The 27136-nt window shown below is 42.4% G+C and overlaps 7 protein-coding genes across 12 annotated transcripts; 6 read left to right on the top strand and 1 right to left on the bottom strand.

The window, feature by feature from the left end:
- The first annotated feature begins 186 nt into the window (after window positions 1-186).
- Window positions 187-3995, top strand: LOC108605419 (hypoxia up-regulated protein 1). Its single transcript, XM_017995091.1, has 3 exons — window positions 187-346; window positions 561-920; window positions 1208-3995. The coding sequence occupies exons 2-3, from the start codon at window positions 571-573 to the stop codon at window positions 3702-3704; spliced, it is 2847 nt and encodes a 948-aa protein (XP_017850580.1). The 5' UTR covers window positions 187-346; window positions 561-570; the 3' UTR covers window positions 3705-3995.
- Window positions 3996-4877: 882 nt separating this feature from the next.
- Window positions 4878-11211, top strand: LOC108605431 (ubiquitin-conjugating enzyme E2 Q2). Of its 5 annotated transcripts, none has more exons than XM_017995109.1 (9): window positions 4878-4958; window positions 7267-8397; window positions 8838-8954; window positions 9027-9320; window positions 9395-9469; window positions 9551-9842; window positions 9918-10066; window positions 10131-10209; window positions 10267-11211. In XM_017995109.1, exons 2-9 carry the CDS (start codon window positions 8236-8238, stop codon window positions 10296-10298), a joined length of 1200 nt encoding a protein of 399 aa, XP_017850598.1. In that variant the 5' UTR covers window positions 4878-4958; window positions 7267-8235; the 3' UTR covers window positions 10299-11211. The 5 variants fall into 5 exon arrangements, with proteins under 5 accessions (XP_017850598.1, XP_017850597.1, XP_017850599.1 ...); XM_017995108.1 differs by having other exon boundaries at window positions 4901-4977; XM_017995110.2 differs by lacking the exon at window positions 4878-4958 and adding an exon at window positions 5960-6054.
- A 524-nt stretch (window positions 11212-11735) lies between these two features.
- Window positions 11736-13599, bottom strand: LOC108605427 (U3 small nucleolar RNA-associated protein 15 homolog). The gene is made up of 2 exons (XM_017995103.1): window positions 13440-13599; window positions 11736-13371 (listed from the first exon to the last, which is right to left on the bottom strand). The coding sequence occupies exons 1-2, from the start codon at window positions 13530-13532 to the stop codon at window positions 11839-11841; spliced, it is 1626 nt and encodes a 541-aa protein (XP_017850592.1). The 5' UTR covers window positions 13533-13599; the 3' UTR covers window positions 11736-11838.
- Window positions 13600-14113: 514 nt separating this feature from the next.
- Window positions 14114-16043, top strand: LOC108605429 (protein prenyltransferase alpha subunit repeat-containing protein 1). Its single transcript, XM_017995105.2, has 3 exons — window positions 14114-14547; window positions 14607-14995; window positions 15052-16043. The coding sequence occupies exons 1-3, from the start codon at window positions 14450-14452 to the stop codon at window positions 15789-15791; spliced, it is 1227 nt and encodes a 408-aa protein (XP_017850594.1). The 5' UTR covers window positions 14114-14449; the 3' UTR covers window positions 15792-16043.
- Window positions 16044-16175: 132 nt separating this feature from the next.
- LOC108605422 (protein unc-93 homolog A) lies at window positions 16176-22127 on the top strand. Its single transcript, XM_017995097.2, has 5 exons — window positions 16176-16746; window positions 17662-18298; window positions 18390-18710; window positions 18767-20147; window positions 20213-22127. The coding sequence occupies exons 2-5, from the start codon at window positions 18152-18154 to the stop codon at window positions 20578-20580; spliced, it is 2217 nt and encodes a 738-aa protein (XP_017850586.1). The 5' UTR covers window positions 16176-16746; window positions 17662-18151; the 3' UTR covers window positions 20581-22127.
- Window positions 22128-23073: 946 nt separating this feature from the next.
- Window positions 23074-26846, top strand: LOC108605435 (alpha-tocopherol transfer protein-like). 2 transcript variants are annotated; one of them, XM_017995116.1, is made up of 6 exons: window positions 23074-23282; window positions 23602-23761; window positions 23826-23907; window positions 24990-25352; window positions 25415-25551; window positions 25606-26846. In XM_017995116.1, the coding sequence occupies exons 1-6, from the start codon at window positions 23174-23176 to the stop codon at window positions 25673-25675; spliced, it is 921 nt and encodes a 306-aa protein (XP_017850605.1). In that variant the 5' UTR covers window positions 23074-23173; the 3' UTR covers window positions 25676-26846. The 2 variants fall into 2 exon arrangements, with proteins under 2 accessions (XP_017850605.1, XP_017850606.1); XM_017995117.2 differs by lacking the exons at window positions 23074-23282; window positions 23602-23761; window positions 23826-23907 and adding an exon at window positions 24783-24889 and having other exon boundaries at window positions 25606-25675.
- LOC108605439 lies at window positions 25672-27052 on the top strand. The gene is made up of 2 exons (XM_017995122.1): window positions 25672-26594; window positions 26969-27052. The coding sequence occupies exons 1-2, from the start codon at window positions 25888-25890 to the stop codon at window positions 27018-27020; spliced, it is 759 nt and encodes a 252-aa protein (XP_017850611.1). The 5' UTR covers window positions 25672-25887; the 3' UTR covers window positions 27021-27052.
- The last annotated feature ends 84 nt before the right edge of the window (window positions 27053-27136 follow it).

The raw sequence follows: 27136 nt of genomic DNA, 5'->3' as shown, positions 1-27136 counted from the left end.
TTAAAACACTTTTTAAGTTAACCGCCAAGATTAGACATCGAAAATTAAATCACGATATAAATATAGTATTTTATCGAAAAAATACCAACATGTCTGATAATATGTTTGACAACACTAGACTCGATACAACTCTATTGAGAATATCAACACGTCAACGTTTTCTGCTTCTTCTTGTTCTTCTACTTAACAACTGAGCAGCGGCCGAGCTATTTGGCTGGGCACTCGTGTAATTATTAATGTTAATAGTTAATGTTTTATTGAAATAAAAGTAGTCCAACCGAACCGGATAGTGCTTAAAGCAATAAGCAAGCAGTGCCTCAATTAGAAAGTAAACAGCAAAAGACACGTAAGTACACAATACGGCAAGAAGCACAAGCAGAAAGGTGGAGAAAGAGGAGGCGGCAATAGCAAATGCGGCTTATTCGTCTATTCAGCTGCTTGCTTGCGTTGGCAAGAAATCGTAAAATAGGAAGTGACAAATTGGTAAAAGGTTAACGCACTTTCGTTTACACACACAATTTTTGTGTTTTTTTCTTTTTGGCGTTTTGATGCATTTGCAGTGACTGCAAAATGCTGTCAAACCAACGCCGACGTAGTGCATCGCTGTTGCCGCTGCTAACCGTAGCACTGCTGGCGATGGCAACGCAACTGCCTGGCGCCAATGCGGCAGCCGTAATGTCCGTTGATCTCGGCACCGAGTGGATGAAAGTGGGCGTTGTGTCGCCTGGCGTGCCCATGGAAATTGCGCTGAACCGTGAATCCAAACGCAAAACACCTGCCATACTTGCCTTCCGCGATAACATACGCACCTTCGGCGAAGACGCACAGACCATTGGCATTCGAGAACCTTCCGCAGCCTATGGCTATTTGTTGGATCTGCTGGGCAAGACCATAGATAATCCTGTGGTTGACTTGTACAGGTGAGTGAGTGTGCATATATATGTATGTGTGTGAGTGTGCTTGGGCCACGTCATGCTCCAGTATTAGCCAATTAACGTTAAGTATGCAAATTGAAGTTAAATTGTTTACTTTCTAATCTTTTAAATTGCGAAATCTTCAAAGACAAACAAATAGATTTTTAAATTCATTTTATTAAACAGACTATAAAAACTATTAAAAAATACTTATTTGTGTATATTCTAAGAATATTTTAAGCTTGTAGAAAAATAATGAATATAATGATTAACTGAACATTTCTGTTGTGCAGAAAACGTTTCCCATATTACACCATTGTGGGTGATAAGGAGCGCAATACGGTTGTCTTCAAGAAGAGCGACACCGAGGAGTTTAGCGTGGAGGAGCTGATCGCCCAGATGCTGGTGAAGGCCAAGGAGTATGCCCAGGAGTCGACACAACAGCAGATTGCCGAGTGTGTGCTAACCGTGCCCGGTTACTTTGGCCAGGCGGAGCGTGAGGCGCTGCTTGTGGCCGCTCAGTTGGCCAATCTGAAGGTGCTGCAGCTGATCAACGACTATGCAGCAGTTGCGCTTAACTACGGCGTCTTCCATCGTGGAGAGATTAACGAGACGGCGCAATACTTTTTGTTCTACGACATGGGCGCATACAAGACATCGGCGGCGGTGGTTAGCTATCAGCTGGTGAAGGACAAGCAGACCAAGGAAACGAATCCAGTGGTGCAGGTGCTGGGCGTCGGCTACGATCGCACGCTCGGCGGATTGGAGATTCAGCTGCGTCTGCGCGACTATTTGGCTGCCGAGTTCAATGCGCTGAAGAAGACCAAGACAGATGTGACCACCAGTCCACGTGCGCTGGCGAAGCTGTTCAAGGAGGCGGGTCGCTTGAAGAATGTGCTGTCGGCCAACAACGATCACTATGCTCAAATTGAGAATCTTCTGGAGGATCATGACTTCAAGTTGCAAGTAACACGCGAGAAACTGGAGGAACTCTGCGCTGATATCTGGCCACGCGCCACCAAACCGCTGGAGGACGCGCTTGCCACCTCGAATCTATCGCTGGACGTCATCAATCAGGTGATACTCTTTGGCGGCGGCACTCGTGTGCCACGCGTGCAGGAGACCATTAAGCAGCTGATCAAGCAGGAGCTGGGCAAGAATCTAAATGCCGACGAGTCCGCCACCATGGGCGCTGTTTACAAGGCAGCGGATCTGTCCACGGGCTTCAAGGTGAAGAAGTTTATTGTCAAGGATGCTGTCGTCTTCCCACTGCAAGTGACCTTCGAGCGTGATCCTGGCGATGGCGCTGCAGTCAAGCAGGTGAAACGTGCCCTATTCGCTTCCATGAATCCCTATCCACAGAAGAAGGTCATCACCTTTAACAAGCACACCGATGACTTTGAGTTCTTCGTAAACTATGGCGATCTGGAGCGTTTTAGTGCGGAGGAAGTTGCTACCATCGGCAGTTTGAATGTAACTCGCGTGCAGCTGCAGCGCGTCAAGGAGCTGATGGACAGTGTCAAGTCGGATATTGTGGAGAATAAGGGCATCAAGGCTTACTTCTATATGGACGATTCCGGCATATTCCGTTGCACGGGCGTTGAATATGTGTACGATAAGCAAAAGGTCGAGGAGGAGCTGGATGAGGACAGCACGCTGTCCAAGCTGGGCAGCACCATAAGCAAACTCTTTGCCAAGGAGGCTGAGAAGGCCGCCAATGGTGATGCCAACGGTGATGCGCCCACAACTGAGCAGGAAGCCGGCGAGGAGGCAACCAATAGTAAGAACGAAGAGTCCGCCAAGCCGTCAGGCGATGATGCTGCAGCAACTGCTGCTCCTATCGATGGCAAGCAGGATGCCAAGAATGAGACCATCAAGCTAGTCACTATCAAGTCGCCCGTGGCGCATAAGACAGACTTACGCTTCACTGCACCACTGAGCGGTGCCAACTATGATGCCTCCCAGAGCAAGTTGACGGGCATCAATCGCGTTGAGGAGGAGCGTGTGCGTCTGGAGTCTTCGTTCAATGCGCTCGAATCGCACATTATTGAGATCCAGCAGAAGCTGGAGGAGAAGCCCTATGCGGATTGTGCGACACCAGAGGAAAAAGAGAAGCTGTTGAGCGAGTGCAGCACGCTCGCGGAGTGGCTCTACGAGGATGTGGAGAATCCCAAGGCGGAGATGTATGAGAACAAGCTGGCGGCGCTTAAGAAACTGTCGAATGTTTTCCTAGCGCGTCACTGGGAGCATGAGGAGCGTCCTGATGCCACTAAGGCGCTTAGGGGCATGATTGACGGCGCTGAAAAGTTCCTGACCACTGCCCAGAACCTTACAAAGGAAGCAAATCCAGAGAAGGATGTCTTCACCCAGGTGGAGATCGATACGCTGGTCAAGGTGATTGATGAGACACACACCTGGCTTAAGACTGAGAGCGCCGCACAGAAGAAACTTAGCCGCAGTGCAGATGTCCGACTGACTGTTAAGGACATCACCGACAAAATGTCGCTCTTGGATCGTGAGGTTAAATATTTAGTCAACAAGATTAAAATCTGGAAGCCAAAAGTAAAGCCAGACAAGGAGAAGAAGCCGAAAGAGACTGAATCAGTGCCCGCCGGCGGTGAGGAAGAAGTGCCTCTGGCCAGCGGCAGTGGAGATGACGCTGCTGCTGCTGCTAGCGAGGCGCAGGCAGAAGCACCAAATACAGGAAAGAAGCCAGCAACTGGGGAGGGTGAACCAGAGGTGACAGCCACGCCTGATGTCGATGGCAAGACTCCACATGGTGAACTCTAAGTAATACGAACATCACAATAATGGGTGAAAAACAGAGGAGAAGCATTATAGAAAGAGAGAACACATGGAGAACGTTTAAATTGCAAGGGGAGTATAATATTTAAAGGGGGAAGTGCGCGTTAGAGTGTGTTGGTCCCCAAGGATCATTTGAAAGAGACAGAGAGAGAGAGAGAGAGAGAGAGAGAAAGTACGTGTAGCGGGGCTGTCAGCGGGATGGACAGGGAGGGGCTGTGATTTGTGGGCCAGAGCATTCCGTGCACAAAACGGCGTTCAATGTATTTTACTTATTTTTTTGTTTAAATTAATTATTAATTCTTTTGTAGTTCAGTAGCTAATGGCGCGATGCAACTATATCCAATCCAAAAACTAAAGAAATTAATGAAACATACATACATATAAATTATGATACCATTCCGTCGCGCTTTAAGTACTTTATTTGATATGCCCGGATATATTATCTTAACATGTATACCAAAAGACTTGAAGTACGAGTACTCGACTCCCCTCATATACCACATATACACCCACAAGCGAAAGAGAGAAAGTAACATGAATAGCAAAAGAGAACATAATGATGAAAACCCAATTGTAATTTAATTTATACTAGTAAAACAAAATACTGGGAGACAAGCTCAAAAATAAAATCAACAAAAACTTTCTATCGTAATCAAAACCGTTCTCTGTTAAATCTTTAATTTTTGGTTACTTTTAAAAGCGGCTTTCTGAAACTATCAACAAAAAACATATGCGGAATTCACCCACAGCTGTTTCGAAAAATTATCGATAGCAGGCAATCGGAACTAACTGTCAAAGCTCACACATCGTAATAAATCGTATACAATTGTATATTATATTACTTATCATTATTGTAAGACGCCTTATAACTCAGCAGTAAAATGTGGATCGTAAATATTAAAAACATAGTAAATGTATTTTCGTTGTATCAGCATAAATTTTGGATATATGTATGAAGGCAATAATTTTACTGCTAGTATTATTAACTTTACGAGCAATATTTTTTTAGTTAACAACAAAATTGTAACTATATTTTGTGTAAGTAACAAAAACAAAATAAAAACTTTAGATATCGGTTAGGATCTCCAAGACAACTTTGGGTATACGATGAATTATACGATTAATATCATTCGATATCTAAACAGACGTTCGCGGAAGACGATGTTTGTACATCCATAGATTATAATTCCGGAGACTTTTTTACACGCCTACGTGATAGCGACGATTCGGTAGCATATTGTAATTAAAAACAATCTTTGTATGTTAAAAGTGAATACAGCATCTGTTCTAATTAGCTAAAACCAAATGAGACACACACACTCACATATGTAACTCTAAAAAATGCCGATGAATATACAATAAGAACTAAAATAACAAAAAACAGTTCGCGTCCGCACACAAATACATATACAAATACAAATACAATAACTCTGCGACACTCTCAAAAGCAAAAGAGCCATTGCTACAAAAAATATGGCGAAGTCAAATTAGTGCAATCTTGCAAACTTTCAAATCTACATACATACATACACACACATGTACAAGCATATGCATATTTATAAGAAATAATTCAAACACATAAGCATGTGTATAAGTTCGTAAATGGTGCACAGGTAAAAATGCCTGCATAGTGTTAGTTTATTATAAAAACATACATACTTACATACATGTACATAGGTGTGTAAAGATTAAACATGTGGATGTATGTATGTATGTTCATGCGTATATGCTAGTGTTTGTGTTTTGGCTGCTGTTAGTTTGCATATGTATGTATGTAAAATTGATTTTACTAACAAAATACAATCGGCGTCAATTTGTTCGATTAATGTAAAGCAATTAACAATTTTTGGTACCTTTGGCAAATATACCACAAATCTCTATTTACATAAAACAAATATTACACACACTTTCATCGATACACGCACACACACACACACACATTATACAGTTGTATGTGATGTACATTCGTACATATGTGTGTGGAATAGTGCATAGTGCGAATTTCCTTAGTTCGATATCAACGCAAGCGCACCGATAACTTCTTTCGATTGTTATTACTCTGGCTCCGTCGCTGACTACTGATACTGCTTGCGGTCGCTTTCGGCACGGCGCGTACATATATATGTACATCAATACATACGTACCGTACATACATACAAATGTATGTATGTATGTATATCGTGCATGATTGTGATTGTGAGTTGCTTGCACGGCGACGGCGCCTGTCTGGCGAAAGTGATTTTCAGTAAAATTTCGCAGCTTCAAGCCGTCGGACGGAGTGTGGAGTAATAGTGTGGTGCACTTACAGGTCGATCGGTCCGGTGGAGCCCAAAATGTAAAATGTCGTAAAGGTGACAAGCGGGCGTGCGACTGTGTCTCTCTGTTTCTTTTTTTGTTATTGTGTATGTACGTGTGAGTTTGCTTATGCGTACAATATCTCTCTCCTATGTGTCTGTGTGTGTGTGTGCACAAATGCGTGAGAATGTATTTGTTTAAGTGTGTTTATTGTTTGCCATTAGCAATTTGCATTGCACTTTCCTACGCTTGTTTATTTTTTTAATTTTTGGCCATGTACACAAATTGAGCATGCATTTAGTTACGTACAAATAACAAACGTGCATAAATATTTAGAATCTATTGTGAACGGGTTCACCGTGCAATGTTCCGTCTGCAAGCGTGTATGTGTTAGTATGTATATGTATTGGTGTGTGTGTGTGTGTGTGTGTGTGATATTCGCAAACAAAGGAGCTCTTTGCGTTTTCATCTTTTCCCCCGGCTCACAATTGTCTTTTCTGTTTTGAACGTGTAAAGTGTAGGGCAAGGTAAATCGAATAAAACACAAAGTGCAGCGGCATATAACTTAATTTTTTCATATTAAACGTCGTCATACGCTTGCATACAAACATTTAATATTATTGTCTAGGCGAAAGGGACATAATTTATACAACGGTATTGACAGCGGGTCCAGCTGGCTGCTTACATTTGTATGTATGTATGTATGTACATTGACTTTTGTTAGCTCTTGCGCTCACGGCTTTTGCTCTCCTGCTCCTCTGCGTCCGCCCGCTTTGCAGTTAAAATTTTTGAGCATTAGCGAGCCATGCACAGTGGCGCCCAAAAACGAAAACACAACTTTTACGCTGTGTTCTATCCCCCCCCCCCCCCCACACACACACCAATACACGCTTAAGCCTCAAGTTATTGCCGAGTATACAGTGCGCTGTCGCAGTCGCCGTCGCAGTCGCAGCTGCTTGGACATCCGCAGCGGCAGCAGTTTTTACACAGACTCATTTGTTTAGGCCTCAGTTCGCAGTCCTTATTTAATTATTGATGAAGTACATTAAGCAGATTCAAATAGCTCACAGAATCAAATGCATGTGTGTATATGTATATGAAGGTGTGTGTGTGTGTGTGTGTGTGCTCTTGGTTGGCATCGTAACCTGCGAAAAATTACAACACGTGTAACACGTGCTTACCTGTAACTAAATACAAGTTTAATACAACTTTTGCTCTCTTTTGTTTGTTTGTTTGTTTTGTTTTGATTTAGTGTAATTGCAAGTAAAGGACCTCAACGAAGTTTCACAGCGAGATACATAACAAGGCAGAGAGAAAGAAAGAAAGGGCCAGTAGTGGACATTGTTCAACTACGCAAAGCGAAAGAGACAACAACAATTGCAACAATAACAGCAATAACAACAACAACAACAGCCGCAAAGGGAAAGCTTCAACGGCTCTTGGCACTTTGGCTTGGCCTCGCTAACTGTCGCGCATGTCGTCGTCGTTGTTGGGGTCGTTTACGGCTAGGTGAAGGTGAAGGATAAGCAGAAGCAGAAGCAAAAGAAAAAGCTAAAGAAGCAATTGCAACAACATAAACAATAAGAACATCAACAACAACATCATCATCATCATCATCATAATCGTAACTGGGATGTTGCTAAGGGCGCTGCTCTTGAAATATAAAACTACCTCCATTAATTGTTTAATAATATAAAACCAAACAAAAAGCAACAAGCAAGCAAAGCGCACAAGGAGAATAATAATAAGAAGAATTCATATTAAATTCATACAAAAAAAAAAACAAAAGAATCATATAAAGTGAATGTGAGACAAAACAACGAATCAACAAACAGCAATAATATTTATAATGATAATAGAGTTAACAATAAATTAAAATTAGCGACATTTAAAATTATTAATAAGCATATATATATAACTCTATACAAATATTGAGCCGCTCTGCCATTGCAACTGTGCTACAAATCAAAATTTAATCACAACACTTCCAACCTAAGCAGAGCAGCGACTGCGGCAAAGCAGAGCAGAGCAGCAGCAGCAGCAGCAGCATCAGCAGAAGTGGCAGTAGCAGCGGATCCCCCTTTGGGTGTCGTGTCGTGTCGACGGCGGCGTCGTCGTAGCCGTAGCCGTGACTGACAACAACAACGGACTGACCTGTTGTTGTCCGTTCGTGGGTCAGTTGTGTGTTGTTGCTTTCACATTGCGCCTTGCCCGCGCCAATATGGCGTGCCTTAATACACTAAAGCAAGAAATCAAAACACTGGAGAAAATCTTTCCGAAGAATCACGAACGCTTTCAGATACTCAATTCCAGCGTGGATGAACTCTTGTGCAGGTTTATCGATAAGAATGGCAAACGCTACGATATACATGCAAACATAACGGTAAGTCAAACGTTTAAATTAAACAATTAACAATTAACCTGCCCCAATACAATTTCTTTAGTTGGCTTTGCTTGAATTTGAATTTAAATTTGTTATAGAAAAAAATCTCAAGTCTTAACTTTTTTGTTTAACGAACTTTTGTTGTCACTTACAATACATTTAACATTTAAAGCGAAGCGGAGAATGAGGGGAGAGAGCGTGCTTATAATAATTTATGATTCATTGCCCTTGCTAAAAAGTTGATGCTAACTTGGCAAGTTTGTTGTTCCGGCTGCTTGTGCTTGCGCTCTCAGCTCTTTGGTTCAATGATCTAATTAAAGGTTATATTATTACACACACACGCACACACACATACAGAGGCCTTCGTATAATTTCATTGTCGTATGCTGCGTTGTTCTCTTTGCGCGTAGCTCTCTTTAATTGTTGTTGTTTCATTGCAGGAAACGTATCCATCATCGCCGCCAGTTTGGTTTGCCGAAAGCGAAGAGACGAGCGTTACAAATGCCGTACAAATTCTCAGCAACACAAATGGCCGTGATAATCACGTGATTAATCAGGTAAGTGCAATCGACTCTTTCGCTCCAATTGATCTGCAGTCACAATTAATGAAACGTTGCTCTTTCTCTTAGGTTGGCATATTGCTGCGTGAGCTATGCCGTTTACACAATGTTCCACTGCCACCCGATATTGATAACTTAGCACTGCCGCTGCAAACTCCGCCACCTTCAGCTTCGCCATTGCGCTTGGAGCGTTGTGCTGGCGGCGGTATGGGCGGTGTGGGTGGTGCGCCGGGACCGCATGGGAATGATGAGACGGATTCCGATCAGGATGAGATTGAAGATCCCATTGGTGAGAGTGAACAGGAGAGTGAAGGCGATGAGGATTTGCCACTGGAAATGGATGATGTACGAAGTACAAATAAAGTACGTGCTACCCCACCCCATTATATATAATATTACATAAATGCTAATCTCATGTTTTATTTCTTATTAAGCAGAAAGATGACATGGAAGTGGAACATTTAGCGACTTTAGAAAGACTGCGTCAAAGTCAAAGACAAGACTATTTAAAAGTGCGTAAATCTATCTCTTTCTCTCTCTCTCTCTCTCCGCACGTTATATAAACTAATGCCATCTCTTTCTTTTTGATGCAGGGTTCAGTTTCTGGTTCAGTGCAGGCAACAGATCGTCTGATGAAGGAACTACGTGATATATACCGCTCGGATGCGTTCAAAAACAACATGTACTCGATTGAGCTAGTTAATGATTCAATCTACGAGTGGAATATACGTCTCAAATCTGTGGATCCGGACAGTCCACTGCATAGCGATCTGTTGCAGCTCAAGGAAAAAGAGGGCAAGGACAGCATACTGCTCAACATACTGTTCAAGGAGACGCATCCATTCGAGCCGCCCTTTGTCCGTGTTGTGCATCCAATCATTTCAGGTGAGCGAGAGTGCATCATAAATTGCATTTTAACTTTATTGTTGATTATTAAATATGCGTGTTGCTTGCTGCTAGGTGGCTATGTGCTCATCGGTGGTGCCATTTGCATGGAGCTGCTCACCAAACAAGGCTGGAGCTCTGCCTACACAGTCGAGGCGGTAATTATGCAAATTGCCGCCACTCTGGTCAAGGGCAAGGCGCGCATACAGTTCGGTGCTACCAAGGTCTGTGTCTCATTAACTGAACGCTGAAGAGCGCTCTTATTAATTCGCTTTATAATATATGCAGGCGCTCACTCAAGGACAGTATAGCTTGGCAAGAGCTCAGCAAAGCTTCAAATCGCTAGTGCAAATACACGAGAAGAATGGTAAGCGGCTAATGCAATACATTTTGAAGCTAATAATTTTATTATTTCGTATTTTAGGTTGGTTCACGCCACCCAAGGAGGATGGCTAAGGTTTGTTCTGCCGGCTGGTAGGATGCGCTAGACTCTGACGTTTGCCAAATGTCACACTCGCTACTCCGCACGCCCACGACTACGCCCACTCCCGCACCACCATCCAACAACAGCAACATGAAAAACACACCATTGCACTCTCAACCTCAAGACCCAGTCGCTGCCAATCAAAACTGACACATGCAACATTCAACAAGCAACAAGCATCAACAGCAGGAGACAAATAAGTAACAGCAGCTAAAATTGCCCGCCATCAAATATCATCAGTCTCTCTTAATATATATGTATATATATTTATATATATATATATATATTATACACAGATACAAAAAACTGCCTTCGTAATAGACGTAGAGTCGCTTTAAAGTACGGTACACACACACACACACACACACACACAGATATAAACAGACATAACCCCAATTGAGATATAGACGTTAAAGAAAACGAAAAACTGCCTAGGATCACATCCTTTGTAAATGTAATTGTGCCCCCATGTAAGTGTCGTAAATGTTTTTATATATAAACGTTAAAATTGTACAGTTGGCAGCCGTAGTTGAAGTTTAAATGCTAATTAACAAAGTGTCGATAGCCATAAAGAGTATGAGCGAAATGTAAAGAAAGTGTCGATAGCCATAAGAGTATGAGCGAATTGTAAAGGCAATATAAGTATGTATCTATATGTAATATAATATAAAGTGTAAAAGTAACGGTAATTGACACGCTCGTGGATAGTTTGAGCTCCTTTATATTTTTGTACTTCGTTTTCTATTTTATTTTGAGTTGTATTTTGATTTTTGTGTGTTTGTACCTTGGGACAGAAGGCGACGCGCGTTTGATTATGAAAGTAAACACAACACACATCCTCTCACACATGCATTCATGTTTGTAATTATCTTAAGTCTCGTAATAACACACACACACACACACAGAGAGATACATATATATATTTATATATGTATGTAACTATACATATATATATTTACTTTAGTTCTAGAAAGCGTAATTTTATTTTTTCTCTTTAGCTTTAAGGGCATACGAAGGCGAATGTAGTTATACATACATATAAATCTATACCTAATAACAAACAAATATATCTATATATATACATATATATATATAGTACCTAGCAGCATAAGAGTTAAGCGTTAGCATACTACAGATAACAAACGTCAAGTAACAACAACAAGTAATTTCAAAATCCCATAAGAGATGAGCATAAGCAAATTCTAATTGTAAATTCGTCTTTCCAAATATTCGTACCATAAATATACAAAACTAAAATTATTGCAAATAAATTACAAAAATGCATACAAACACATTATAACTGCATAAAAAGCAAAAAACTCGCCTCAAACTAAATAAGCAAACAAAAATTTTTTTATTCAATTTTTTTTTTCATTATTTTAATTTATTTGTTTTTAACTAATATTAAATGATTAGACGTTCTGCCTCGTTCTTATACAATTAAAAGCGAAAGTGAAATTTTAAGCTGTACATTATTGTAACATTTATTGAGGCCTCTTCTCCTACTCCCGCTTAATCTACAACTACAACATATTGTTGCGCCCGCTTCGAGGGCTGCATGCGTGGCATCTTGGTCTGTATGTAGCTACAGCTGGAGTCAGTTTGCTTTTTATCCAGCGCCGAGCCAATGATCATGTCCAGTGCGCCCTTTAGCTCCATCAGCTGCATGGTGAGCTTCATCTCTGATTGCACGGCGTTCTCCAGCTTCTCCAGTGCGACCAGCATGCTCTTGCTATAGGGCACGACATTGTTTTCGAACACATCCATTAGCGTATTGGCGGCATTCAACAAGGGCCGCATAAATCGCGTTTCGCCAACATATTTGCAAATGAAGTTTATGAATTTAATGATGACAGCTTCGGGACGATCTTTAAGCGATGCCTCCAAGCCATCGCGATGCAGCAGCTCTGTAATGACAGCGACAACGCGCTCGGGATGGTTCTCAATTATCTTTTGCACGAACACGTTGTCCAGCGCCTTCTTGTAGTTGTACATGCGCAGATGTATATCGTATAGCTTCAGCTGCTGCCCTCTCTGTCTCTTATCCGCAATCACATGATCCACGCGTGCGGTGGTTGTTTCTGGCACCAAAGGCTTTTGCACCTGCTGCTGATGGCTACGAGCATGTCTTTGGGGCTTTTGTCGTCTTTGCTTGCTGGCTTTTCCATCGGCATTCATGCGTCGTATGGAGACCAGACCATCCACCATGCCCGCCACCACAGCGTGATCATTAGGCGCCACACCCAGACTAACCACTGCATTGGGATAGGTAAGTGTGTGCACAGTTTTGTATGTGTTGACATCATAGATTTTCACATGACGATCCAAGCCGCCGGACAGCAGACGCTTGCCATCGGAGCCCAAACGCAAACAGGTCACGGTCTTGTGATGCTGCGACATGGCTGTCAATAGGCGACAGCCGCTAATCATGTCCCAGACGCGCACCTGAGTGCCGCCTGCGCTAATAAAGATTGAGCCATTGGGTAGATACAGCATCGACTCCACGGGGCTGCCGTGGTCCAGTGTGCGCACAATGGGCGTATCCAATCGTGTGTCGTACAGGTTGATTTTGCCATCGTAGCCGCCGGACACAAATGTGGATGAAGATTGTGGATGCATGGCACCTGCACGTATATAATCTGTGTGTGCATCTTTGTACTTTGCTACCACTTTCTCATTGGACACATCCCACATGCGCACCGATTTGTCGTCAGCAAAACTGGCAAGCTGCAGTTTGTCCGCGGTAAAGAAGGTACGATGCACTGGCGCCTTGTGACCCTTGAAGAGACGCAGTATGTTGCGGCTGCCAGTGTCGAAGAGCTTGACATGACCCTCCTCGTCGCCGGCTGCCAAAAGTCGACCGTCTTGCCGGAATGTGGCGCCATATGCGGTCTTTTGAAACCGCGACAAATTCTTGACAACTAGCTTGGTCACCAGATTGTAAACTTGCACACGCACTGAACAAGTCAGCACAAAGTTGTCCGGGTCGCTGGGACTGAAGTCTACATAGTCTATGGTGGTATGTTCCTTCAGCAGATCGGGCCGCTGTTTATACAGTAAACAAATTGTTGATTTGGATTCATTTGATAAGCCCGCACAGATGATTAACTTACCGACAGCCGGTCCCAGTAGTTGGTGTCGGGTGTGGCAATTGGATCCTTGTCTTGAAACCTTCGCAGGTTCAGTGGATAGAAATTTGATGTCATTTTCACAATTAAGGATCGTTGTTAGTTCGGCGTTGCACGTTACGCACGTGGGTATCAAACAGCAACAATAATGGATGACAGTGTGTTGACTGCGCTGCTAAAACATCTGCTCATGTTATGCATTTACGGGTGAGATATTTTAACATATAAAAATATAACAAATGCTAACTTTTTATTCAATTAAGCAGTGAGCTTATGGCCTCTAAAAATAATGCATGAATGACTACGCAATTGTGCATTAGATTCATTGTTAAATTGCTATGTATGTTAACTTAACAGAGCACTGTAAAGCTAAATCAAGCTCAGTATCGATATATTTAGCAGCACAACAGTCAACAATCCAAAAACACATTTATTTACAATTTTTTTTTTTTTAAATTGTTAAGCTATTTATATGAATTAATGGCAAACATAGCACAGCGGCTTTGTGAGATTGACTAAACAGTGGCACAAGAAGTGACTGGTGCAAGCTCGAGCGTGCAACAACAGCAACACAAATAACAATAATAATAATAATAATAATCTTAAACAATATATATGCACATGCATACACACATACATATACAGTTTTAATTGAAATTTATCAACGTTGTCGCCCGCTGCCTGTTGTCGCTTTATTTCGTTTTGAATGGTGATATGGTGTTGGTGGCGTTGTGCTTTAGGCGCTGCCTGCGAATGTCACATTGACGGCTAGCGACGACGGCTCTTAATTAACCAAGGATGGTTTGATGAAGCTGCATGTTAATTGGCGTCAATAAATTTGCCCAATACAATTGAATTGAATCGAATCGAAGTGATCGAGCAAGCGATCAAACGTTCAGTAGACACCACAACAAGTGGGAGTACACGCCTCTGGAGCTAACGGCAAATACACATATATAGATAGATATATATATATACATCGACAAGAAGCAATCATGGATGAAGCGCATGTGGATTTTGATAACGAGAAGAAAGTGCTGTGTGAGAAAATAATTCGCGATATCAATGCAGTTTTTCTTAAAGACGCCGATCTGTAAGTAGTTTTGAGTTAATTTAGCATTTGGCAAGGCTGGAATGAAAAATTACTTGCAGCTCTTCGTTTGAGATCATACCAAAGGAGACAAACTGCAACAAGTCGCCCGTAGTGCATGTGGAGCATAATTTGGGACTGGAATCTTGGTGCGCTCGACATGTCTACGATCATGCGCATCGCACGCTCATCTTGCATCGCCGACAAACGCAGCAGCAACAGCTGCGCACATTGCAGCAACAACAGCAAAGCGATGCCTTGGCCAAATATTTGAATGTGGCGCTGCTGATTAATCCGGATGTGACAACGTTTTGGCATTTGCGCCGTCAGTTGGTGCAAAAGAATCGCCTAAGCATTAACAAGGAGCTGCAATTCTCAGCTCTTGTGCTCTCTATGAAACCAAAGTCAAACGAGGCGTTTGCCTATCGCCGCTGGCTCTACTCGTTCCAAAGTAAGTCCACCAATTCCACTGGCAGTGAGTGCCTAGCTAATCCGTTTCTTTCGCAGGTGCGGATGCCATAGATTGGCCACATGAGATAACCATCTGTGAGCGTGCTGCGGATCGCTGTGCCAGCAACTATCACGCCTGGTCGCATCGCCAGTGGGTGCTACAAAGTGCACCCTGCACGCTGCTGCAGTCGGAGATCATGCGTAGTGAGAAATTTATACGCAAACACATCAGTGACTACAGCAGCTATCATTATCGTCAGGTGTTGCTCGCACGTGCCTATGAACTGGGTTTCTATGGGCCGGACGACTCCAGCTCTAGCGCCAGCTCACAGCTCAGCAGTCTGCGTGAGTTGCTGGAGGAGTACGAGCTGCCTGTACTGAAAAGTGGCAGTGCGGATGTGGCAGAGTCGATGTTGCAAATACTCTTGCCGAACTTGAATCGCAGCAGCGTCAGTGTGCAGCGCCTGCGTTCCTTTCTATTCTGCTGCAATGTGGCTGCCAGCGATATGCGCCTGTGTGCGGAACAGTCGGAACTTTACGGCCAACGCGATTGCTTTGAGCTGCATCGTCGCGCCTCGCTCAAGTTTATTGTCGAACAGAGCGTGCGCCTGTTGAGCGGCATGGCCAGTGGAATGAGCCTCTATTTGCCACCAGCTAGCGGCAGTGACAGCGCCAGCCAAGCGAGCGAGTTCAACTACGATACGCATCCATTTCTGATGGCCGTGCGACGCACTGAGTGCCTGCTGGGTGACAAGCAGCAGCGCTGGTGCAAGCTGCATCTGAACTTCAGCAGTTAAAAATGCCATTGCCATTGCCACGCCCCCGCTCTACTCTTGTGCCGTAATGCAACGTACTCATGGAGGCTATTCTATTCTCAGAAGCAGAATCGAAATCAATCAATTATGTATATGTACAAGCAGAAATCAGATTATAAATGTATGTGTACCTATATTATATATATATGTTTTGTAGTTCTTGTTATGCATGCCCCGAATCCTCGTTAAGTATAAGCAAAGCTCAAAGCAAAGATATATTATATTTATATAGTATATATATACGCATATATATATTCCAAACAATTGCAATTGCAATAGCAAAAATTACAACAATGTTTAGCAATAAATACTATGAACTTTTTAGTTACCTCAGCAAATAAAGCTCAACCTATTTGTTGGTGTGGGCGAGCTGGCTGGATGGCTGGCTGGCTGGACGGATGGCGAGCTTGCAGCTGCTGGGAGCGCAAGTGGAAAGCGTCGTGGTGGTGGTAAATGGGCATGGCCATACAACATGAATCAGTGCGCATGTCAGCTGCTGCCAAGGGACATTCTCACTTTATCGAGATGACAACTTCGCAGCTGCGACAACAGCAGCAGCAGAAGCCACCAGAAGCAGACAGCAGCAGACAGCAGCAGCAGCAGTCAAAAAGCAGCAACAGCATTTGGTTTTGGATTCATTGCTTAACGGGCGGAGTTAGCGTGAGGCAATGAAAGAGACTAGACGTGAGATGTGTCGATGTTGAGACGTCGAGACGAGGACAGACGCGACTTGAGCAGGCGAGCTAAGACACAGACAAAACAACAAAATATATAAAAAGAAAAAAAAAAAAAAAACAGCAAAAAGGAAAATCAAAAGAAAAACGCAGAAAAACAGCAAATAAGTGAAAAGGGAACGGCCCTTAAACTCGGTTATTAGCTAAACGCCAAAGTGTGTGTATTTTCAAGTAAATAAGCATCTTTAAGAACTATTTAAACGGTAAGTTTTATGGCTAATATGACAAGCTAATACGTCATACGTTTAAATGCATGTGTGTGTGTGTGTGTGTGTGTGTGTATACGTGGGTGTGATTTATTATCTCGAATTCAGTAATTAAGCCTTGCAGACCAAATCAAACGCATACATACACGCACGCCCACACATATTCAACCCCCACCCACACAAGTGCATTCAAATGCATTCACATGCATGTTGGACATCGCTATAAATATAAATATAAGATATATTAGATATATAATATGCATTTTATGATTTAATTTGTTGTGTGTAAATCATTTAACTACGCCTCACTTATTTCAATAGCCTTGATAGTCAATCAGCAATTCCTGCACACACACACACACATGCATACGCGTACACACCCACACATGCAAAGCAAATGTCATGTCAGTTTGCAAATCAAAATCTTTGATATACTAGTTTAGAATGGCAATTCAAAGCGAATGCAGATGCAAATGGAATGAATAGCGTCATTAAATGTAAATTAATGCGCATTAAGCGCACATAAAATTGCATACATACATGCATATATACTACGTATGTGTGTGTGTGTGTGTGTGTGTGCTCATTTGCTTACAAGGCCAAAGGGCTAATGGAATAATGAAGTACAGACACAGTAACAGAGATTTGTGTATCTGGGTGGGTGTGTGTGTGTGTGGGCTGCAATAAACACACCTGATGATTTTTGCTGCGCATTTTGTGCAACTGCGCAAGTGTGTGGGTGTAAGTGTATGTGTGTGTGTGTGGGTAAGTGGGTGGGCTGTAAAGCTTTTAAGTCGCAATTGCTGTTTACTGCGTTTTTGATTTCAAATTTTCTTAGCTTAACACTTATCGATAGTTTTGTGTAATTATGTCTAATCATATCGAATTTGTATTTTCTTGCCTTTTTTGCAGTATACTGTTAGGCGCGGCAGCTGTTGCTGCGGCCTATTGCTGCCTGCACAATGAACTCCGGCAACGGATGCCACACGCCTCGCTGCATTGTCCAAAGCACTCCCATTATGTATTTAATTCTAAACGGACGCATATTATACGGCGGTAAATCGCTTCAATGTTGCTTATTTTGGGTTTTGAGTCATGTGCGCATAACGGTTGAGAATTCCGTTTCCGGTTTGACGGCCATATTCTAAATATAACGATGATTATATATGTATATGCATTTGTGCTTGTGTCCCTTCAAAATGCACTTACATAAATATTGAAAAGAAAAACACACACACACACACACACACACACACACACACACACACACACAGAAGAGGCGAATGTACACGCACACTCATACAAATTTGGATGAAAAATTGACAGTTAATTGAGTCAGAGCAGAGTAAAGCGCAACAGCAAAGCAGCATAAGAGTAAAGCAAAAGAGATCGACAACTCAAGATGGGCAGCTTGCCGAATCTTCACGAGCTGGAGGAGGTCGAGCGCCGGCGGGAGAAACGTCGCGAATACGCGCTGCTCTTGGAAGAGCGGGCCAGAGACACGAGTCGGGAACGCGAGCGTCTATCGCTATTTGCGCAACAGCGCAAGGTAAGCTGAAAGCGCCTTAGAACTTTGCATTTTATAATTTATTTCAATCATAAGCATTTATAACATTTGATATGACTGATTTGGTTTGCAGCAATCCTATAACAATGCTCAGGCGATAGCTGGCCTGGGAGTGGGCGGCCTGGGAGTGAATGTGGGCGGCGGTTCGTTGAGCTCAACGGTCACCAATGCAGTGAATATTCTAGATCATGACCAGGCGGCAGCAACAAGTAGCACTCGTGCCAGACACCAGCAACACCAGCAGCAGCAGCAGCAACAGCAACAACAGCATGGACATCTGCATCAGCATTCGCATATACAGCGGGGCTCGCTACCATCGCGAAATCGTGTGAATCGCCCAAGAGCTCGCAGCTCTACCATCACGCATTATCTGTGGGATGATGGGCTAATGGAGGTAAGCACTAGTTGAACTAGTAGTTCCATCATATGATGCTCACTTCTCTTCCACAGCACATGGGCAACTACACACCCTCGCCTGTGTCCACACGCTCGTATCGCATTAATCCGGTGTCCTCGGTTCAGGTGCAGGCTGCCCTGTCAAATTCACGTCGTCGCGATTCGATTAACAGCTCCATAGGGGCCAACTCCGTAAATCGCTTGATCACATTGAATCGCACTTGCCACAACCGTGTGCCCGGCCATATACGGCGATTGGTCTCTCATCGCTTCACCTGCATGTGCATCGCTCATTCGCTCATGTGTGCCGTCCTGCTGCCCATTATGGCGCTGCAGGGATCCAGCTCGGTTTGGCACCATCGCGAGCAGTGGCTGCACATTGGACCCAACATTGGATCGCTGCTGCTGAGCGTGCTCTTTCTGGTGTCCGCTGCCACGAGCATTCCCAGCTTGCGCCTCATTCATCGCTATGGCTACACTCCACTGCTGACCGCCAACTATCTATGCCTCTTTCTATTCGTGCTCTCGCATCTGTACACTTCGATTTATACGCTGCTGCCGGCGTATATGCTGCTGGGATTGACGCTGAGTGGCGCCACCAATTGCAAGGCAGCGCTGCTTGTCTACTACGGCGCTCGCTTGAGCTGCATGCAGTCGGAGTGCACTGCCTTGGGCTCGGCCGCGTCTTCGGTGCCCTTGGAAGCGCTGGAGGAGCACAAAATGTTTTGCGATCGCGATCAGAAGGTGCGTCGCCTGGCGCGCTGGTATCGCGCCTCACAGGATGTGGGCATCATAATGGGCGCAATTTTCGCCAGCTTGCTGCTGGCTTGCAATGAAAACGATTGGAACTGCATCACCTACTATCTGCCCTACTTTCCGGTCCACCCGAATGCCTCGTCGCGCATGATTCCAGCGGAGGATTATTACAATCGCAACGATCGCAAGATGCGCATTTGCGGCGCCGCAATGTGCCCGTTCCGGCTGCCACAGCTGAACGAGCCGCATCATTTTCAAGAGCGCGATGACACCTTCTACGACCTCAATCTGGGCGCGGGAACGTTCTTCAAAGAATTTATTGCAGCCGGCTCGCAATCGGCCGGACACTTGCTACTCTGGTTTGATGTCATGCTCGCGTTGATATCGCTGTCATTGTCGCTGATATCCGGACGCACTTCGCTGGCCACTGGCGTGCGACTGGAGCGTATCATCCAGGATATATCCAACACGCGTAAGCTATTCTTTGCCGGCCCACTAGCGTTCTATATCGGCGCCGAGCAGGGCTTTATGTCGGCCGACTTTATGCGCGCGTTTATTTCCTGCTCCATTGGCATTAACCTGATCAGTGGCTCGCTGATTGGCATGGGAGCGATGCAACTGGTGGTCTCCTGTACGCTGAGCATGCTGCTGCGGCACACCAAGCGTATTGTGGTTATCTGTGAGTACTCCACATATCTGAACTTACTCTTACTCTTATGCGCTCTCTCTCTCTTTTTCTTGTAGTGGCTGCCTTCTTCTTTCAATCGTGTCTGCTGTTGGCCTTGTCCACCTGGAAGCCAGCAAAAGACGACAGCGCACTCTTCTTTGTCATTGCTGCCTCTTGGGGCGCCTGCAACGGCATGTGGGAGACGCTGCTGCTTTCGCTGGTCACACAAAATCATGCGCAGCATGAGAACGCCTTGTCCATTACGGCGTCTCTGCAAACCTTGCGCTTCGTGGGCTTGGGCCTGTCATTTATGGCACATGGTTTTATCTGCGAAAAGGTGAAGATTATAGCGCTGATGGTGCTCTTGATCGTCTGTGTGCTGCCGTATGCCATATTGGAGGTGCGCTTGGATGCGCAGCGCAAGGCCACGCTCCATAGCTTATGACAACTTTATCCACCCTAGCCTCCAACGCGGGAGCAGATGGAACGCATTCGCACCATGTGAGAGTTAAGAAGGTGGGCGCGAACCATGAACGGGGAGTCGGATGCGCCCACTCAGTGTGAGAGATACATGAGAGGGCGCAGACCGCAATCTCCGATGAATGAATTTGATGAGAGTGATTGGAGTGATTTGAGAGGAGAGAGAGAGGGAGACAGAGACAGAGACAGAGAATATTGTAGTGTATGTACCGGTAGACCGATTCCTCTTGGACGGAGAGGAGAGAGATGTTGGCAATGTGGCAATCTCTTAGGCCAAAATATCCAACAATACACACCACCACACGACCCGACACAAGCACAATTAACATACCATATATAATTATCACAATTATCCATGTATGTATACACCCCACATAGTTGAAGTAGTAGTTGGTACAACTTAAGTGTAGCCGCTAGACAGAGTCTACTAAAGAATTTCGAGGGCGTTGCCAAGCGGGCGCGGTGGGGGAAGTGAAACGTTTATTTATTCTCAAACATAATTATTGTAAGATTCTCCCGGTGTTTCAATGTATTCCAAAACGCACATATGCGCACATCTATGCTTAGAAAATTAAGCTACACTCAGTGTTGGTTAAAATACTAGAGCACTAAGCTATTGCTTCAAGTGTATGATATGCATAATCTCCAGTACGGTCCAAGAATGGATGCTTACCCGACTAGTTGAAGCTCAAACTATTGGTGCAATACATATATACACCAACTGTATGAGCAAACATTCAACAACATGCGCTTGCATTCGTATTTTAGAATTTGAATCCAGTTAATGCTCATGGGTTATTAAACATGTCAACTTAAATTACACCAACTGTTTGATCGATCCGCCAATCGTCAATTGCAATTGAATTCTAGAACTTCGAATGCTTGCGCTAATTGGTGATGGATTGCTTAAGCTATAATTCTGAAATTCTAAGCGTTGGTGAATGCGTTTCACCAACAACAATTCAACAATTACTAGCAGCCGTACTGTTGTTGGCATAAATTTTTGCTGCCAACCATAAAATCTATTTCTCGGTGTGTCATTGTATAAACGTTAACGATAAAATATTATATGCATGTCATTAGCATTAGCACTAAGTGTATGTGTATTTCCCCCCCCCAGCAGCTATACGTCCTACGTACCCCTTTACCTATTATAAATCGGTTCAGTATTTAGGCATTATTATGCTTTGAGCAAACTTTGAGTCCTACATACAGATATAGGAGGTTTTACTATTGTTGTGAACATAATTGGGCCCATCATATATGCATATTTTCTACATATATGTTTGGGTAAAAGATTGTATTACAGTATGCTGTTCGTATCTTAGACTGTGACTGTACTTTTAGCAAGAAGAAATATCCTTATTTTTTTTTTTTTTTTTTTGCAAGTCCTTCCACATAATGTGTTTAGACATTGTTTAGGATAATATAACGGTATTATCGCTAGCATAGCAAGGTGAAATCCCTATGATCTAAGAACGATGTTAACATTTTATGCGAAACTTAAAAAACGAAAAACAAAAAAAAAAACCCAAACAAATTTTTAACAAATTTTGTAATTACCAATTTACATGAAAATATTTGAAAATCCCCAAGTATCAGCTGGTGGCGCAACTTATGTTAGTTTAAGTCAAATATCTTTGAAAAAAAAATACAATTTTGAAAAAGAAAACATCATGAACTTTTCATGCTCTGTGCAAAAGAAAAACAAAATTTTGTCCGTTTGTTGTTAAACTAGCAAAGAAAAGAAAAATACAACAAACACTTAGTGCCAACGCTTTCTTTAAAACAAAAATCTAAATAAATAAAAAAGAATTAAATATTTTGGAAATTATTGAAAATAAAAATAGAAAAATTAAATTGATGACTTAAATAATACCCATATATATATCAGAACTTTGAGCACACAAGATCTATGACTTAATATACATAAAAAATAAAAAAAAACATGCATGCATGATAATAGTATATCCAAAAATATGTATTTATATGTATGTGTACACAAATCAATAAAGATTATTCCAAAAACTCTAATTTAAGCTGTATTCTTTTTAGATTTGTTATTTTTTAAAATTTTATAAAGTTATGGCAGCAAAGAAAAAAAGTCTGGCATACTGTAAGGAACGTTTGCTAATGTTTTTAAATTAACTCGTTCATTTATTTATAGCTTTTGATCGTCAATTTAGATTTCAATGCGTTTCGTTAAGAACTTGAGCAAATAAGAAACTAGTTAAGATGCCAATTATAAGCTCTAGGCTAAGCTTTGCTCTCGCCCAGTAAAATTAATTTACACCACACCATACACAAGCAATTTACACAGCTGCGCGCTCGCCAGAAAAAAGTTTGTTTCATTAGCTTTATATATTATATGTGTGTGTGTGTGTGTGAATCGAATAAGCTTTTGGGGCTTTATCAATTGAACAGCGCAATGTTTGGCGCCGTCTCTGCTCAGTTGCTCGGAGAAATCGTAGCGAATAGCAAACGCTAAGCGCAATAACAAGAAGAAAAAAAACTTACTAACAAAGCAAACGAAATTATAGTACAATAACAACAACAGAATGACAACAATCAAAGCAATAACCAGACCTAACAGCGAAGAAGTTCAAGATAAGCTAAGCGAACTACAAATATGGTTTGGGAACAACACAAATCTACCAGAGAAAATTGGTAAGAATTTAGTTTTTTGGATATGCTGGAATGCTTTTATTTATACTGCAAACACAATTTGTTTACAACAATTACAAAACTAATCTCGCTTGTAAAGACGCAATTGCGTTTGTCTATATATATACTGAGTAATGCATAAATTGATAAAGTTATCTACACTTGTAGTCGCGCACCAAAAGCATTAGTAATTGTATAGATAAATCGTATAGAGACCAATGACCAATGAAATCCACATGTGCGTCTATCTACTAGCCGTATTTTTATATTTAATACAATTATAGATAGAGTTAATCCGCTCATTTATGAATTTTTATTATAGAGCCCATTGTATTATTGCGATTTCTCAAGTGCATGCAGTATGATATTGATAAGACTAAGGCCCTAATCGAGCTCAACTATAACATTCGCAACAGGAATCCGAATTTATTCATAGATCGCAACATGGAGGATGCGATGACTGCCAAGGGCTTAAAAGTGTCGTAAGCATTAAATATATACTAAGCACATATTTGCCCATAATTATATCATTATTTAAATTTATAGAGACCTGCTCATACTACCAGGTCTAACTCCAGAGCGTCATAAGCTGTTGTTATTCCGCATGACTGACTTTGATCCAAACACTGTAAGTTCGCTAAAATGCACAAGCTTACAAGTATTTATTTTTTTATTGCTGCCCCAGAGCTTATTATATATTTTTTCTATAACTTCGAAAACGCAAAGTCAAGTACACAATTTTTTAAAATCTGTTAAGCAGAAAAAAGTTTGAAAGCCATATTAATTGCAGCATTAAAATTAGTTTCACATTTTTAATATAAAGTTTGAACTTTCACCGAGCAATAAAAACTATTGCTAATAAAAAATCAACAGACAAACGACTAAGTTATGCATAAAATCATCATGGCTCATACTAAAAAAAAGCTCATTTCATTGATTTTTGTATTCAAAATATTGGCAGCACAAGCTTATAGCAAATGAGTAAGGCTCCGAAATTATGTATTGTATTTATTTATTTAATTGAATTAAATTATGCTTTGCATTAGAACATGTTGTTTAAACAATACAAATGCAATCTGCAATGCAAGTCACACACAATTGTGATCTTTAGTGAGGCCCTTAAGCCATGATACAATAATATAATGGAGATTATTTCGCTCTTAGTTTTGAGTGTTTCGGGTACTTAGCTGCAGTCGCTCGCTGAACGCGACGAGCACAAACTAAGGAACCCAAGAGCGCAGTCCGTTACCTTATATTATTCCACCATGCCCTAGGCCAGTCTAGCTCTCTTGCTCAGTCTCTGCCTGCAGTCAAAACAAAGCTCTCCCCTCATCGTACGATAAGCGCGCTCTAAGCATTAGAGCAGTATCGCTCTCGCTTAGTCGCTGCAGCGTGACAATTTAGTGCATTTGCTTAAGCTCTCCGAGCGGCTTGCGCTCTCAGCTTTGTGTGAGAGGCAAACAGGTAGGTGAATTGCTCGTAGGGCACTTAGGTCAGTTGCGTGCGAGCTGTCGGCGAGTCAACAAGCAGTGACAGTGCCGCGTGAATAAAAATAATAAATAATTGCTATGGGCTGACTAACAAGCACTCTAATGAGCTAGTTTAACTAAGTGAGTCTATAACAATCGTTTTCGAAGCCCTTGCTAGCATATGACCAATCTTATTTAATCAATCAAAGTGCAACGCTTGTTTTAATTGATTTTTTTGTAGCGCAATTCCGTGGAGGAGACAAAAATATTTTTTATGATGGCCGATGCTCGCTTTACCTCGCCAGATGTGGAGCATAAGCAGGCCAGCAGCACCACAGCTGATAATGCAGCAGCAGCCGAGTCTAGAACCAATCTCTGTCCAGATGATATTGCCGAGGGTGATGTGCAAATTGTTGATATTAGTGGCTATACCATGAGACATTTGGCGCATGTCTCGATCTTTGTGCTGCGCGTTTATATGAAGTTTCTGCAGGAGGCATATCCATCACAGCTGCGTGCCATACACATTATCAACTGTCCATCGTTTCTGGATCGCATGATGGCCATGATGAAGCCGTTCATAAGAGAAGAAGTCTATCAAATGGTGAGAGTCTTATTCAAAATTTTACACAGACAGCGCCATAACTTTTAAGCACTTGCTTTCAGATAAATTACCACACCGAAGGTATGGAAAGTCTTTATCAGCTGGTGCCCAAGGATATGCTGCCGCTGGAATATGGCGGCAAGGCTGGCACCATAGCTGAGCTCAAAGCACAGGGCTTGCAAATGTTAAAAGAAAAAACGTAAGACGTAATTTAATAACAATTAGTCATTATACTAATTTCATTAGGTTGCAGCGCATATCTAAGTGATGCTCAACATTGGCGCGCAGCTGCGCAAAGCAAAAGCCGTTGGTCCTGGTTCTAGTGAAGTGCACCTGGCTTATCATTTATACCGTTACCGTTATTGCCGCAATCGTATGTGATTTTTTAGTTAAGCAGTAGCACTAAGCATACAATACATACAGCTTGCCGTTATCAAATAGCAAGCTATACATTTTTTTCGTATATTTTTACTAACTAGCTAATTTTACGAAGTTTATATTCCAAATTACGAAAGTTATATTTTTATAGTCAATCATGGAGAGCTTCAGTTCGCTGGTCAAAGCGCATAAAGATTCTTTAAAAAATATTATTATGGCATTCTCCTATTTGAAGCTGTTGCGAGACTTGGCAGCGGTTGTCAATCAAAGCTTACAGCTAAGCGATAGTACAATACCGTTAATTACCCTGATGGGCGCCGCTTTGATATCCATACTAGTAATGCGTGTGGCGCAGCTGCGTAATGATCGGGATTTGTTTCATCTGTGCTACTCCACCTCGATGTTAAATATGTGCTTCTTGCTGATATTCAAAGCATGTTCAGGCTCCAAAAACTTCCGAATGTGGCCCAGATCCCTGTTGCTTATGTTGCTGACCGTGAGCGGCATATGGTATTCGCTTATTGATGATACAAACATCTCGGAAAATCTGTTGAGCATGGGTTTCACACTGATATCGTCAATACTCATTCTTCATGGCATGAGGCAGGACCACCAAAACCACGAAGTGCCGTCAACTTGCTTCATAAGTGTGATCATGAGCATTGTCCGAGTACTCCACGGCATTTCATTAGCGGACACGTTGTTCATCTATCAGAATCTTTGGCTGCTGTTTCTGGAGCTGCTGAAGATATGCGTACTGAGAATGAAGCGCAATACTGCTACCCACAGCTCGAGCTCTACGCATCCCAGATACGGAAATTGTTACTTTTGCGGTCGTCAAGGCATCATAGTCCCATTAGTACAGTAATTATCTTTTAAATGTGTTTTTTAAAAGTCCAAAATCATTTTTAATGCATAATTATTGGCAAAATGGATTCGATCAACCAATTTGGCCAACTCTATGCTGTTACGGGACGCAAAGTAGCGTAAATTCTGTGCACGGCCGATCGATTAGATCGATGCGCAGAAGCTGTAACTACTGTGCTTCCGTTTCGAGTGTGGGGCTTGGCGGCAACACACATTTTGGGCACTATTAAAGCAAGCAGAAAACAATTATGAGTGTACGTGTTTAATTGTCGTGGTCCGGCTGCTTGGCTGGCTCGCTGGCCGGGTCCAGTCACAAGTTTCATTTTAAATTCGCGTACACGCATTTTATATTCATAAATACATATAAGCAGTAGGCAGCCGCAATCGATACTGACATTTACGAATAATAAATCAAAATATTAAAGACAGCAATTGCAGTCACAGTCAGTTGCCCAGCAAGCTTCAAACTTAACGCAACATACGCGGCGCGGCGTACAGATTTGAAAAACGATTAAAGGCGCAAGCTCTTCTTTAAATAA

This window comes from Drosophila busckii, chromosome X (assembly GCF_011750605.1).
Source record: "Drosophila busckii strain San Diego stock center, stock number 13000-0081.31 chromosome X, ASM1175060v1, whole genome shotgun sequence".
Taxonomy (NCBI): domain Eukaryota; kingdom Metazoa; phylum Arthropoda; class Insecta; order Diptera; family Drosophilidae; genus Drosophila; species Drosophila busckii.
Note: the sequence above shows the minus strand (reverse complement) of the source record. Positions and strands in the feature narration are given on the sequence as shown.

Bases quoted from the DNA above. Each gene is read 5' to 3' on its own strand.
- LOC108605429 (XM_017995105.2), top strand. From the start codon at position 14,450: ATGGATGAAGCGCATGTGGATTTTGATAACGAGAAGAAAGTGCTGTGT. The intron at 14,548-14,606 runs GTAAGTAGTTTT...AATTACTTGCAG, and splicing joins TTTCTTAAAGACGCCGATCT to CTCTTCGTTTGAGATCATAC. The intron at 14,996-15,051 runs GTAAGTCCACCA...TTTCTTTCGCAG, and splicing joins CTGGCTCTACTCGTTCCAAA to GTGCGGATGCCATAGATTGG.
- LOC108605439 (XM_017995122.1), top strand. From the start codon at position 25,888: ATGGAGAGCTTCAGTTCGCTGGTCAAAGCGCATAAAGATTCTTTAAAA. The intron at 26,595-26,968 runs GTAATTATCTTT...ACATATAAGCAG, and splicing joins ATCATAGTCCCATTAGTACA to TAGGCAGCCGCAATCGATAC.
- LOC108605431 (XM_017995109.1), top strand. From the start codon at position 8,236: ATGGCGTGCCTTAATACACTAAAGCAAGAAATCAAAACACTGGAGAAA. The intron at 9,321-9,394 runs GTACGTGCTACC...CTTATTAAGCAG, and splicing joins ATGTACGAAGTACAAATAAA to AAAGATGACATGGAAGTGGA. The intron at 10,210-10,266 runs GTAAGCGGCTAA...TTCGTATTTTAG, and splicing joins GCAAATACACGAGAAGAATG to GTTGGTTCACGCCACCCAAG.
- LOC108605422 (XM_017995097.2), top strand. From the start codon at position 18,152: ATGGGCAGCTTGCCGAATCTTCACGAGCTGGAGGAGGTCGAGCGCCGG. The intron at 18,299-18,389 runs GTAAGCTGAAAG...TTTGGTTTGCAG, and splicing joins TATTTGCGCAACAGCGCAAG to CAATCCTATAACAATGCTCA. The intron at 18,711-18,766 runs GTAAGCACTAGT...TCTCTTCCACAG, and splicing joins GGGATGATGGGCTAATGGAG to CACATGGGCAACTACACACC.
- LOC108605435 (XM_017995116.1), top strand. From the start codon at position 23,174: ATGACAACAATCAAAGCAATAACCAGACCTAACAGCGAAGAAGTTCAA. The intron at 23,283-23,601 runs GTAAGAATTTAG...TTTTTATTATAG, and splicing joins AAATCTACCAGAGAAAATTG to AGCCCATTGTATTATTGCGA. The intron at 23,762-23,825 runs GTAAGCATTAAA...TTAAATTTATAG, and splicing joins GCCAAGGGCTTAAAAGTGTC to AGACCTGCTCATACTACCAG.
- LOC108605427 (XM_017995103.1), bottom strand. From the start codon at position 13,532: ATGACATCAAATTTCTATCCACTGAACCTGCGAAGGTTTCAAGACAAG. The intron at 13,372-13,439 runs GTAAGTTAATCA...CTGTATAAACAG, and splicing joins ACTACTGGGACCGGCTGTCG to CGGCCCGATCTGCTGAAGGA.
- LOC108605419 (XM_017995091.1), top strand. From the start codon at position 571: ATGCTGTCAAACCAACGCCGACGTAGTGCATCGCTGTTGCCGCTGCTA. The intron at 921-1,207 runs GTGAGTGAGTGT...TCTGTTGTGCAG, and splicing joins CCTGTGGTTGACTTGTACAG to AAAACGTTTCCCATATTACA.